This window comes from Carassius carassius, chromosome 5 (genome assembly GCF_963082965.1).
Source record: "Carassius carassius chromosome 5, fCarCar2.1, whole genome shotgun sequence".
In the NCBI taxonomy this organism is placed as follows: Eukaryota; Metazoa; Chordata; class Actinopteri; order Cypriniformes; family Cyprinidae; genus Carassius; species Carassius carassius.
Window position 1 is genome coordinate 33329431 of NC_081759.1, and position 12901 is coordinate 33342331.

The 12901-nt window shown below is 38.2% G+C and overlaps 1 protein-coding gene across 2 annotated transcripts; it reads left to right on the forward strand.

Annotated features, from left to right (window-relative positions):
- The first annotated feature begins 46 nt into the window (after positions 1-46).
- On the forward strand, positions 47-12612 carry ehmt1a (euchromatic histone-lysine N-methyltransferase 1a). Of its 2 annotated transcripts, XM_059550799.1 has the most exons (24): positions 47-197; positions 866-932; positions 1470-1867; positions 2732-2831; positions 2925-3031; positions 3135-3372; positions 3744-3889; positions 4138-4281; positions 5396-5598; positions 5727-5819; positions 5953-6035; positions 6116-6222; positions 6403-6525; positions 6695-6796; positions 6989-7093; positions 7546-7700; positions 8128-8295; positions 9147-9291; positions 9397-9474; positions 9686-9801; positions 10625-10711; positions 11337-11415; positions 11566-11741; positions 11860-12612. In XM_059550799.1, exons 2-24 carry the CDS (start codon positions 914-916, stop codon positions 12059-12061), a joined length of 3174 nt encoding a protein of 1057 aa, XP_059406782.1. In that variant the 5' UTR covers positions 47-197; positions 866-913; the 3' UTR covers positions 12062-12612. The 2 variants fall into 2 exon arrangements, with proteins under 2 accessions (XP_059406782.1, XP_059406783.1); XM_059550800.1 differs by lacking the exon at positions 866-932 and having other exon boundaries at positions 64-197.
- The last annotated feature ends 289 nt before the right edge of the window (positions 12613-12901 follow it).

Sequence of the window (12901 nt, forward strand, 5' to 3'; positions counted from 1 at the left end):
GGTTTATAGTGGGCCTGAGGTCTAAAGCCAGACTGTAAACGCCCCCTTACCAGTAGAGGGCGCTGTATGGTCACATGACACTCGCAGGGTGCATGTAGCAGGGAAGTGCTCTGCAGAGAGGAAGACAATCCAAGCCTCTAAACTTTCGGAATGAGCTGAGTTATTTTACAAAAATGCAGACCATCATAAGTTAACGGGTAAGTATGTGCAAAGCAGATATTTTTGTGGATAAATGTCCCACGCCGAAGGTAGTCTACAGTTTCATGCTCCGTCTAGATTTGTCATGCCGTTAGCTACATTGTTTCATGTTGTTCATTGTAATTCCGCCCACAGTGAGCGCTGCATTCGACATAAACAATAACAAATGCTGTTATATTCCTCAGTTAATAAGACACAGGAAATCACGAGTCTAATAAGGCTGTCATGCCTTTTCAGCAATGCAAAGAAAGTAAAATTGAGCGTTTTGGACGGCTGAAGAGACAGATTATTTGGCTGTGGCTAAATCTAGTGTGATGCCCAGCCAGCCAGAGAGCATTTGATGGCAAAAATGTTCTAAGTAGGCAGTTTACAAGATTTTGAAACACAGCCCTTTAGAGCACGGTTGATAAATTATTTCCCCTCACATTAATACCAGTTTTACTAAAGATCGGAACACATGTAGAATCGTTTAAATTGCCTTTTTTCCCCTTCTAATTTTACATAGGAAATAACCATTCATGATCCAATCATGCAATATAATTTACATTATGACTATATATATTTTTTTTATATATTATTTAGTCGCACATTTATTTTTTACTTTAAATATCTGATTATTCTCAAAAATGTTACTATGATCATATTATAACACTGTAAATTCTCACAGAGGAAGGAACTTGGAGGTCTTCTTGGATTGCTCCAGGTTCCCCCTGCCATGGCAAAGTCCAAAAAAGGTGATTTCATAATGCAAGTTCAGGCCGGTTAATGCATCCCATACCACAAAAGCATCTGGTACTCTTTTTCAGATTTGATTCATGTGTCAGGTGTGAAATGCACATTGTTTACATATCTGTTTTTTTATATGTGATCCTGGAGCACAAAACCAGTCACAAGGGTAAATTTTTTTAAATTGAGATCTATATATCATCTGAAATTTGAATGAATAAGCTTTCCATTGGTGTATTGTTTGGTAGTATAGGACAACATTTGTCTAAGATGCAACTATTTGAAAATCTGGAATCTGACGGTGAAAAACAACTTTAAAGTTGTCCTAATTAAATTTTAAGCAATGCATATTGCATATTTTTCTATGACTAATATTATAGTACAATTTTTTTTCTGTACTTAATATGCTAATGATTTTTGGCATGAACAAATTTATAATTTTGACCCATACAGTGCATTGTTGGCTATTACTACAAATATACCCATGCTTCTTATGACTAGCTTTGTGGTATAAGGTCACACATTTTATCATGATGTGGCTGTAGGTATGGACAGCCCGACGGACCCACCGAAAAGAGGCAGGAAGACCAAATCCCTTGGTGCTGCTCCAAAAGCTATTAAACAGAGTGATCTAGACAGCACGAAGAGCACAGGGACCAGCTTTCAGCTACTCCCTGGCCAGACATCCCTCAAGCTACCAGCTGAAAACATCATCTCAGGAAATCATGGCTCTATCCAGCAAGAAAAACAAGGTGCTTCAGAAACACAGAGTTCTGAGTCTGGTAATGCCGCCAAGAGCATCCCCACTTTGTCCTCACCTGTAGCCAGACAGGAAGGGGATGCCCAGAGAGGGCCGGAGGAGTTTAAAGCTGTGAATCCTGCTCCGCAACGTTTGGCTTGGAAAACCATGGTTAGACCAGCACCAGCTCCATCTGCTCTGAAGGTAGCCTGCTGCTTGCTTATGTACTGTCTAGTTCATATTAATGAGTCAGGAAAATGTGGATGATAACCTAAAATGTGTTTGTTAGGGGGACTGACAGACATTTCTGAACGTGGTTAGATATTTATACTGATGCATAGCCAAATTCAAAGAGCCTGAGACAAAAACAGTTTTATGGTTGGGACGTCCATAAATTATATTTCTTATGTACCGTATGCAGTTCCGTTCAATAAGAACTCAGTGACTGTCAATTTTTATTCTTATGCGCACCAAATACAGCAAAATCAGTAATTTGTAAAATATTATCACAGGTTAGAATAACTGTTTTCTATTTTAATGCAAATTTTAAAATGTAATTTATTCCTGTGAAGACAAAGCTGAATTTTTAGTAGCCATTATTCCAGTCTTCACTGTCACGTGATCCTTCAGAAATCATTTTAATATGCTGATCTGCTGCTAGTTTCTTATTATTTTCACAAATGGTTTTACTGGTTAATACAGTCCCCCCCCCACAATTCTTCCTAATTCTGATGATTAGAAAGAAAAACAACATTTATTAAAATAAATAAATAAATAAATAAATAAAAATCTTTACCTTGACTAGGGAACAATTGTGAATTGTAAGTTTCCTTACTGAATAAAATCATTAACTCTTTAAAAGTAAGGTAAGGTACTAGTTTTTAAGTTTAGGATTAGGGATAAAGAATATGGTCATGAAGAATATGCAATAATCAACATTCAATGTATTAATAATAGGCATACTAATAATCAGCTTTATAGTGAGAATTGGTCCCTATACTGAAGTGATAACAAAATCTGTCCAAAAAAGACTTCTATATGTCTGTTTTCATTCATGCAACAACATAGACAATGAACAGAGAGAAGAGTGTGTATGAGAGAGACACGGAGTCCTCGCCAACACAGCATATCAGTTTACCTCAGGAACTCAAAGACTCAACACAAACAGGTGGGAATTTTTTAGCTAAAAAACTTAGTTGCTCTCTTTGAACACAAGATAGTAAAACCAATTGTATGCCCCTCTGTTTGTATTCTTCTGCAGCCTCCAAGAAGAAGAAAAGAAAAATGGGCTTATATAATTTTGTTCCCAAAAAGAAACCAAAAGTGTCCAAGAAACCGAATGTCTCGTTGTCCTCTTCAAATGAGCAGGTCTGATATCTTACACTTTCGACTACTTCCACGTGTGTGAAATGAAGTAATTCATCTTGGCCAAATCTTGAACATTCAAGATCTTTGTTTCCAAACCCTGCAGAAGAATTCACGTACAGCTGGCTCCAAAGGTGGGCAGATGTCCATTGAAGAGGCATTCAAAAATAGAGTTAGTTCTGAGAAACCAGAGAAGCAGATTTCAGCGGCTGAGAATGAAACTGCAGCAGAACCGCATAAGAACAAGGAACCGGAGGACCTTCCACAAGACCACGCTGAAGAATACACCGAGCTGCCTCTGCATGCTCTGGCTCATGAAAGCATGTTCATGGCAGTCCCCACAGGTCGATATTATCTGCACCTGAAGACAATAAAATTGAAGTCCACTTCTTATGTATTTCATACTGCCACCTCATGAAATGTGTATACTTTCTATCTGTTTGTTTTCATACAATAGGTTGATCTCAGAATGAGCAGAGGCAGGTTTTCAGACTTTGTAAGACAATAAGACCACATGGCAACATACACGCAGCCCTTTTGGAAAAATAAACAACTTTTTGTTGCATATTGGCTTGATTTTATACACCATAATAAAAAAAAGAAAAGAAATGGCAGATCAGGAAGGGTTTAGTAGCCTAGGATAGTCTAGTATCAACGGGCTAAAACTGTAAGAACACCACCCTCAAGTACCTAAAGTGGACTTTGTGTTTATCAGGTTTGCCGGAGGATAAAGAGAACATGGAGGCTGATGACACGTTGGAACCTCCACTGTGTAGCTGTCGCATGGAGGCTCCGAAGAACCAGGATGTAGTAGCTCTTGCTGAGGGGAAGTGCATGGCTGTAGAGAGTGTTGATGGAAAGGTAGAACATGTGCCATGTTTCAAAACATCTGTCTGTGAAAGGATAACAGAATGAAATCATTAAGTACATTCACACCACTGCACCAGTTACAGTTACATTCCCACAGTAACATTAGTTTATATATCTTTTTATGTATGATAGCATTATACTAATGTGTTTGATTAGTAAAAATTGGAATCCATTTCAAGAAAGTATTAAAGAAAAACATTTTTGAGTGAATTTGAGTTTTTTTCCCCCTCTCTCTCTAGTTGAGTTTATGTCGGAAGGTGATTCTGAAGCAGGAAATGATGCGTCCCTCTCTGAGGATTCCGTTGCTGGTGTTGTGCGAGGATCATCGTGCAGGCATGGTGAAACACCAGAGCTGCCCGGGCTGTGGTTTCTTCTGCAGGGCTGTAAGTAAATCATACACTAGCTTTCAGAAGTGTTTTTTTTTTAAACCTGAATTTATTTGATTAAGGGACCATTTAACCAACAATGTTTTCAGCCAATAACTAGAAACTTTTTATGAGTTTTGACTGTTCGTGTACACGACAACAGTGTTTTGCTGATTGAAAACGTATTGGTTTCAATTTTTGGAAAAGACACCATTATCGTTTCCGTGTAAACACCCAATGCGGAAATCTTTGAAAACGGTGACTACATGTGCAGTACATGTTGATGTTAAAGGCAAGCGTGAACAAACATACACAACAATGGCGGAGTACATGATACTGTTGTTGCAGCTCAAGAGTTTGCTAACGCTTCTTCTGTAAAGTGTGGTTTTACTTCACCAATATTACAACCAACATCAGAGTCATATACATATAATCCTCACTTCCCTTAAGGTACCGTTTACTAACAAGGTGACAGCGCCAACTACAGGCCTGGCATATGTAATACAGCGTTTTTGGCCATTTTTGCAGAATTGTGTAAACGCGAAACGTTTTGAAAACGTTGTCGTGTATATGTGGAAATTTTAAAAACGCAAGGGAAAACTTTTCCATTTTTGACTACATCGCTTTGTAAACGTAGCCTAAAAATACAGTTAAACATTTATACTGTGAAATATTATTATAATAACCGTAATATGATAATAACATAACAATATATTTTAAAATGTAATTTCTTTCCTGTGGCAATGATTGAAAAGAGTTTTCCCAAAGTATCCCAAAATTAAGAATGTATACACTTTCATTATTCAATTTTTGTTTTTATCAAACAAATACTGTTCATTAGGGACATTGTTTTTATGCTGGCCTTGGGATGCTATTGTAGAAATGTGCTGTTATTATATTTTATCAGCTATTAGCAGCCAGCCATGATTAATAAGTGTTTTGTGAGGTCCATGTAGAATTCAACAGTTGTGAGTGTGCTTGATTTGAAACATTTTAAGTGCTATTAATTTCTTTAGCATCTACAGTTTTTTAATTACAAAAAGTTGCACCTTTAATAGTTCAACTTGGGAGATAAACCCTGATACACTGAAATGACAAAAAAATTAATATTATAGCGATCTGTCTAATCCAGGGGACGTTTATGGAATGTCAGCCAGATGGGAACATCTCTCACCGCTTTCACCGGAGCTGCGCCTCTCTGATCAGAGGTCAGGTCTACTGCCCTCACTGCGGCGAGGAGGCTAGTCATGCTAAGGAGGTCACGATCCCCAAACCAGACTGTGCAGTGCCAACAGCCGCTGTGCCCGCACACAAAAGAGACACCGCCTTAATGGAGTAAGTTTAAATCAGGTCATCCCGGTGTTTGAAAATATTTCTCTGTATCTTTTCCCACATCTGATATAGTGATGTGTTTGCTCACACTGGTTATGTTGTGGTATATCATTTATTATTGTGTCTTACAGCAGGGCTAAATTGGACTCTGTAACTGTTGGTGGAGTGATAGACCCTGCTAAAGAATCACTGGAAAGTGTTTTAGATGCTCTCGAGGATGGGAAGTAAGGATCTGTGTCCTGGTCCTGTAAAAATCCTATATCATTAAATAAATGCATTATAGTTTTTGACTTTTCACCATTTGTAGATTTGCTTTGTTGCCTATGGTTTAAAACAAGCATTGCAATTTTTTTCAAGGTATAAGAAATTCAAGCTGCCCCCAAAGCAGCTTTACTTCTCTGCAAAGAGAGGAGAGCTCCAGAGGATCCTGCATATGCTGGGTAGGATTTTTCTCAAGATATATGCATGATGTACTAGATTATTTGTGATTGATAACTGTTATTCTTTTGATGGTAATCAGTGGAAGGTGTGGACCCAAATTTGCGGATGGACGGTGAGAAGAGGAAGACTTCCTTGCATTGTGCTGCTGAGGAGGGACATAAAGAGATCTGCCATATACTAGTGCAGGTACTGCTTACGCTAAAAGCACACATTCACATTCAGTAATTATCTATGTTTCTTAATATACACTACCATTCAAAAATCTAGGGTCTGTAAGTTCATGTAACCATTCTAATTAGTTGATTTGGTGCTCAAGAAACGTATTTTCTCTTATTTTATTTAGAAAAAACTTCTTTATCTCTATAGGCTGGTGCGAACCTGGACATGTGTGATGTGGACCAGAGGACTCCTCTGATGTATGCCTGTGAGAACAATCATCTAGAAACAGTGAAATACTTACTGAAAGCTGGTGCTTCTACTGGGCATAAGGTGCGATAGCCAGCCTTCACCTGTCAGTCAACTGTGAAATACAAAATGTTATGCAAGTTATCTCATTGAGTTAATGAGGTATTGAAATTGCTAAGCTGCTGTATGCCATGTGTTCAGAATGCAAAGTATTTGCATGATGAGAATCTAGTGATTTATGCCACCTTCACAGGATATGAGAGGCTCTACATGTCTTCACTTGGCAGCCAGAAGAGGACACACAGGTGTGCTGCAGTATCTTGTTTCCATGCCATCCATAGACGTCAACTGTAAGGTAACAATGTGCATGAGTTTGTTATATAGAATATATATTTTTGTGTACATGCCATATTTATTTACCCTTAAATTACATTTTAATTTGAGTTTTGTGAGGATGTTGTAAGGAGTTTTTGACAGCAAAACTACACATTCTTAGATACTGGAGTGCTTAATAATTGAAGATTATAGGTCGTTGTCTTTTGGTCAGGATGATGGCGGGTGGGCTCCTCTTACCTGGGCAACTGAGAACATGAATCTAGAGCAGGTGAAGATGCTGATCTCAGCGGGAGCTGATGTCCAAATAAGAGATAAGGTATGTGAGTGTTTCATCTCAATATTTCCGTTTTATTTAAAGCACTTTTTTCACCTCGTTGTTTAAATCAGATTGCTCAAATGCATTGCCTGCAAATAATTGCATGTTGAATGATCTGAATCTAAGGCAGTTAATAGATTTCTAGCTGAACATGTTCACTACCATTCATACTTTGTAAAAATACTTTTATTCCGCAAAAAGGCATTCAATTGATTACAAGTGCTCTTCTTTTGAACTCTATATTCAGCAAAGAATCCTGAAAAAATGAAGCTGTTTTTAACATTGATAATAAAAAGAAATGTTCCCTGAGAACAAAGCTAGCATGTTAGAATGGTTTCTTTAGGATCATGTGACATTAATCTTACCAATCCCAAATTTTGGAACAGTAGTGAGTGCTTATGTATGATAGATACGAGATGAATTTTTTAGTTGTGGTCTGATGTGTTATCTAGGAGGAGAATGTCTGCCTCCACTGGGCAGCATTCTCTGGCTGTGATGAGATCGCTCAGCTGTTGCTTGACAAGAGATCTGACCTACATGCTGTGAACATCCATGGAGACTCACCGCTCCACATTGCTGTCAGACAGAACCAGCTGGACTGTGTAATGTAAGTGTAGAACAAAAAGAGTATACCTAGGTAACTGGGAGCAAGACCCTTTAAGAGCACTGAAATATAAAGGAACTATTCATGTTATCCCAAGGTCCCTTTAGGGGCTGTCAGTTCACTTGAGGCCTTTTGGGTAACAAACTGGTTTTCTCTGCAGGCAAAAGACATTCAAGTACAGCTCAAATCTGCTTCAATGAATGACTTTCAAATAAATTGGATGACAAAAATTTCCAAAATATATTGAATTTTTCTAGTGACCTTTATTTCTATAGCATTTTATAAAATATAGATTGGGTTAAAGCAGCTTCTTAGAGATGGGAAAATATCAGTGTGAGTTATGGAAGGTAAATTATAGAGAATTCAAATTCAAAGGTTGGTGGCTGAAACTGTAAGTTGTAAAAAGACTAATCTTAAGTTCTATCTCTAGGCTGTTTCTGTCTCGAGGAGCAGATGTAAATCTGAAAAACAAGGACGGTGAGACTCCTTTGGAGTGCTGTAGTATAAATTCCAAGATGTGGACTATCCTCAACACCAATAAGAAGCTGACAGACGCTAGGAGAGGCAGAGACAGCTTAAGAGAAAGACTCCTCTGCAGGTAATGCAAAAGCACTATGCTGAAATCTTTCTGTTTTGCAGGGTAAGATCACAGACAGTATTTTGTTACATATTTTATTCTTTTTCCAAGCATCTTGGAGATGCTTTTACAGTTCTTAGGGGTTTAGTTTGTTTGTTTTCTGTCTCTTTATGTAATCACCAACAGACTTGATGATGGTGAGCTCAGATCTCAGTTTTGAGGCTCCTTGTGCATAATGATATCTCACTGTATTATTACAATTAATGGCAAGAAATGCACGATCTTCAATATGAAATAGAAAATAAAGTAAAATAGAGTTATTAACTGTGGGCCCCAGCCTTTTGGTGAAGAACCACTGATATATTACTTTTTACTGTCTTTTTCTCCTTGAGATTATTCAAGTGGAACTATTCAAGTGGAAGAGCAGTTTGTTGTTAAAAGCTAACTAATTATTATTTTTAATATTAATAATACACAAAATGTTGCACTGTGAGAAAAATAATTTGTGGCTTCTGTATGTTTTGTAAGCTAGAATTTGCTACTCTCTATTGAAACCGCTATGAATCATAAGTCCATGTACTGTAATGCAGTATTTATCTTGAATGAATCAGTTCTACATCTTTTCAAACAAGATCTGTGTACTCTCGGGTCCATACTGAAAACCAGTGAAAACTGGCTACAGCTTAATCAATAATCCATTCGTTTAGCTTGACTTCAAGAAATCTAAAGTATCCACACATTTCTGAGTCTTCGTTCTGCTTATTTTTGCGTGCCCATGCGCCACTTAGAATGGCCTTAAAATATATTGAATGTTTGGCACATGTGGGTAAATATTTGATGTGATTGTGGGACTGTTGTCCTTGTGTTTTCAGAGATGTGTCCCGAGGCTATGAGGACGTCCCTGTGCCGTGTGTGAATGGGATGGACCATGAGCCATGTCCCAGCAACTTCAAATACATTCCAGAGAACTGCTTTACCTCTCAAGTGAATATAGACGAGAACATAACACACTTACAGGTAAGAGGCTTAGAGTCGTAGTGTCAAAAGCCGTAACAAGGTTAATGCTGTTATTACAGCTTTATGAAATGCTCGTCTCTCTCTCTCGATCTCTCACTGGAATAGCACTGCAGTTGTAAAGATGACTGTGCATCAAGCAGCTGTATCTGTGGCCAGCTCAGCATGCGCTGTTGGTATGACAAGGTAAGATGCTGCTAGTGATAAATTATTCATTTTAAATTACATGGTAATGATAGAGTGACATAAACAATAAATGATGCCAATCCCAGCTCTTTAGCAGCTGTTTCACAACATATTAATATTCACCATGTTTGTGCTGTATATGACCATATGATTAGAGGGGGATTGTTATAATGCCTAAAATTAGTAGCATTTATCATTTCTTGGTGCCCAGGATGGCCGCTTGTTGAAGGAGTTCTCCAGGGATGATCCACCCTTCCTGTTTGAGTGTAACCATGCCTGTTCCTGTTGGAGAACGTGCCGAAATAGAGTGATACAGAATGGCCTTCGGTAATATAACAAATATATGTATTATTGCCTATTCCCTAAATATGCTGTAAACTCTAAATGATACAACAGCGGACTCCGACATCAGTGCCCGCATCGCAAAAGCTAGTTTTGCCTTCGGTCGACTGTCCAAGAGAGTATGGGATGAGCACGGTATTCGACCGGTATATGGATCTGAGTCCTGGACCATTTATCGCTGGCAGATTACCAAACTTGATCAGTTCCATATGCGCTGTCTCCGTCGTATTGCACATGTTAAATGGCAGGACAAGGCCCCAAATACTGAGGTACTTCAGACCTGTGGCATCACTGGTATTGAGGCCTTCCTGCTTGCTGCGCAGTTTCGCTGGTCTGGACATGTTGTACGTATGGCAGACTCACGCCTACCGAAGCAGGTTTTTTATGGACAGCTCCAGAGTGGCATGCGCTCTCAAGGAGGGCAACTAAAACGCTACAAGGATGGCCTCAAAGCCAATTTGAAACTGTGCAATATGGACCCAAATGACCTTGAAGAGATGGTTGCAGACAGGACATCATGGCGAGCACAGTGCCACACTGCCATACACTCCTTTGAGCTCAGCCGTATTGTTCCTGCTGTAGACAAACGAAGATGCAGAAAGCACAATGCCTTAACATCTAGAACAACATCTAGCCAGTTTGTGTGCGACACCTGTCGCCGGTCATGTGCGTCAAGGATCGGCCTCTATTCACATCGTAGGACGCACCAACAACAACAACTGTGACGAGATCTGTCGTGTCGACAGCTCAGACCAAGAAATATGTTGTAAACTCTAAATGTATGTACTTAAATTTTTCTCATCTTTAGGATCAGACTGCAGGTGTTTAGGACTGAGAAGATGGGCTGGGGGGTCAGAGCACTGCAGGATATTCCTGAGGGAACTTTCGTATGCGAGTATGACCCTCTCTTTACATCAGTTGCATTAATAAAAATACACAGAAATGAACTCAGATCCACAACAGTATTCAAAGGCTTTATAACTTTTCCCAGTTGTTTATTTACTGGATAAAAATTAGCTTTGCTCATAGTTTCTACCATGTCATTTTTTAAGGCTTGGCACAACTAGAAAAAATAAAAAAACAATCCAGTTGTCGAAATCCAGGACAGTAGGAATCCTGGTTCTTTAAAGAAAAAAAGAATTCATATTAAGTTTATATACACATTATAATATTACTTTATTGGAATATATACATCAGTTGTTTTGGGTTTTTTTTTTATAATTTTGCTATCTTGAGGCTTATTTGGAAGTTTGCTAAGGCCCATTTTAAATGTTTATTATTGTAGTTAACCTGGTGTTGAATTATTTGAACATTACAAATTACATGCAGCATATTAAGGAAGCTATGCCTGCATTCTAAAGAACTCTCCTACTGACTCCAGTGTCAAGGATATTAATTTAATGCCAAATGTGCTACGAAAATGAAAGCCATTAGGGGAATTATCAATTATTCAGACGTGATTAATCTCATGCTGTTTTGGTCCAATACTTGTGCCCTGAGGATTTTTTCTCTGTGTGCAGGTTTGCAGGTGAAATTATTTCAGATGGGGAAGCTAATGTTCGGGAAAATGACTCGTACATGTTTAACCTAGACAATAAGGCAAGTTTAGAGGTTTGCCTAAAATTGTGCAAAAATGTTGTATGTTTTCATACATGTCACCTTCAGGGGGCGCTAACGTATATTAAAATGTGAATGGAGCTCACGCACAGTTCATTTGGATAGTGTATTTAATGGTGATTTTGTTTTTAGGCTGGAGAGGTCTACTGCATTGATGCCCAGTTTTATGGTAATGTTAGTAGGTTTATGAATCACCTTTGTGAACCCAATCTATTCCCGGTGCGGGTGTTCACCAAACACCAGGACATGCGCTTTCCTCGAATTGCACTCTATGCAAGCAAGGCTATTCAAGCTGGAGACGAGCTTGGGTAAACCTTCATTATTTTTTCCCCCCTCATTGTTTGTTACATTTATCCACACATTTGCAATCAAAGTAATTCCCCAGGTTGCTTGAAGTAAAACTAATTTTCTTTTCCCTTCCTTCAGGTTTGACTATGGTGATCCCTACTGGCAAATCAAGAAAAAGTACTTCCGTTGTCAGTGCGGCTCTTCAAGATGTAGATACTCTGAGACTGTTCAAGGCCAGAACCATGCAGACAGCTCAGTGCAAGCGCTCGGTGATCAGACCGTTGCTCAGGTGGAGCACATCCAGTCAGCTAACACAGCTATAGCAATAACTCAGCCCTGAGCCCTGCACACGTACAACAAGATATGCGGAGACCTTTTACGTATAAATATGGCTAGAAGTGCAAAGCATCATTTCCTGAATCTTAGCTCCAAGGAAGGACAATTTATGCAGAGATACAGCATCATTTATTATTATCAACATGCTGTTGATGGCGTTTGTAAAAAGACTTTTAATCAAAGGTGTTTTGGGCCTTTTTATTTTAAATCTGAATGCATGTCTCACAAAGTTTTTATCATAGGATGATGGCGAGGCTCGATAATTGTATGAGATATAGGCACTAGCATATTAAACTTTTATACATTTTTAAGCATCAACTATTATATACTTGGTATAAAAAAACAGGGTTTTTAGTTGATTATCATAAGCAAAAAAGAAAGTAGTATTAGAACAGAAGGACAAGCTCTGCTGGCTTTTTTTTTACTCCATGTCCTCAGGAGCAAAGATCAGGGCTGTTTTCTAATCAGTTTTTCCATGTATTGAAATTTCACTAGGAAATGGTTACAGAATTCTAAATATCATGCCTCTGAAAAATAAAGCTTTTAGTGATTGTTTTTATTATTAATTTGATTATCTGTAATTTAGCTGTGGCCTATCAGTCATTCTGTCATGCTGGACAAGTCATAAACATACTCAGAATTTCACTGAAGCACTAAATCAATTTGTTATTACTACAGGAAAAAATATATATATATATATATATATATTATACCTGGCTCAAAACAAATTGCATGCAAATTTGATGTAAAATATTGATGTAATGACTGAACAGATGTTGTTTTTGAGTGCATTACTTTATAATTTTACCTACACTGTGAGTGTGTGTATGTGTATATGTGTGTG

What these genes read in the sequence shown, in the direction of transcription:
- ehmt1a (XM_059550799.1), top strand. An exon ending in AGAGACACCGCCTTAATGGA is followed by an intron (nt 5,599 to 5,726) that starts GTAAGTTTAAAT and finishes TGTGTCTTACAG; the next exon opens with CAGGGCTAAATTGGACTCTG. An exon ending in CAAGCTGGAGACGAGCTTGG is followed by an intron (nt 11,742 to 11,859) that starts GTAAACCTTCAT and finishes CCCTTCCTTCAG; the next exon opens with GTTTGACTATGGTGATCCCT.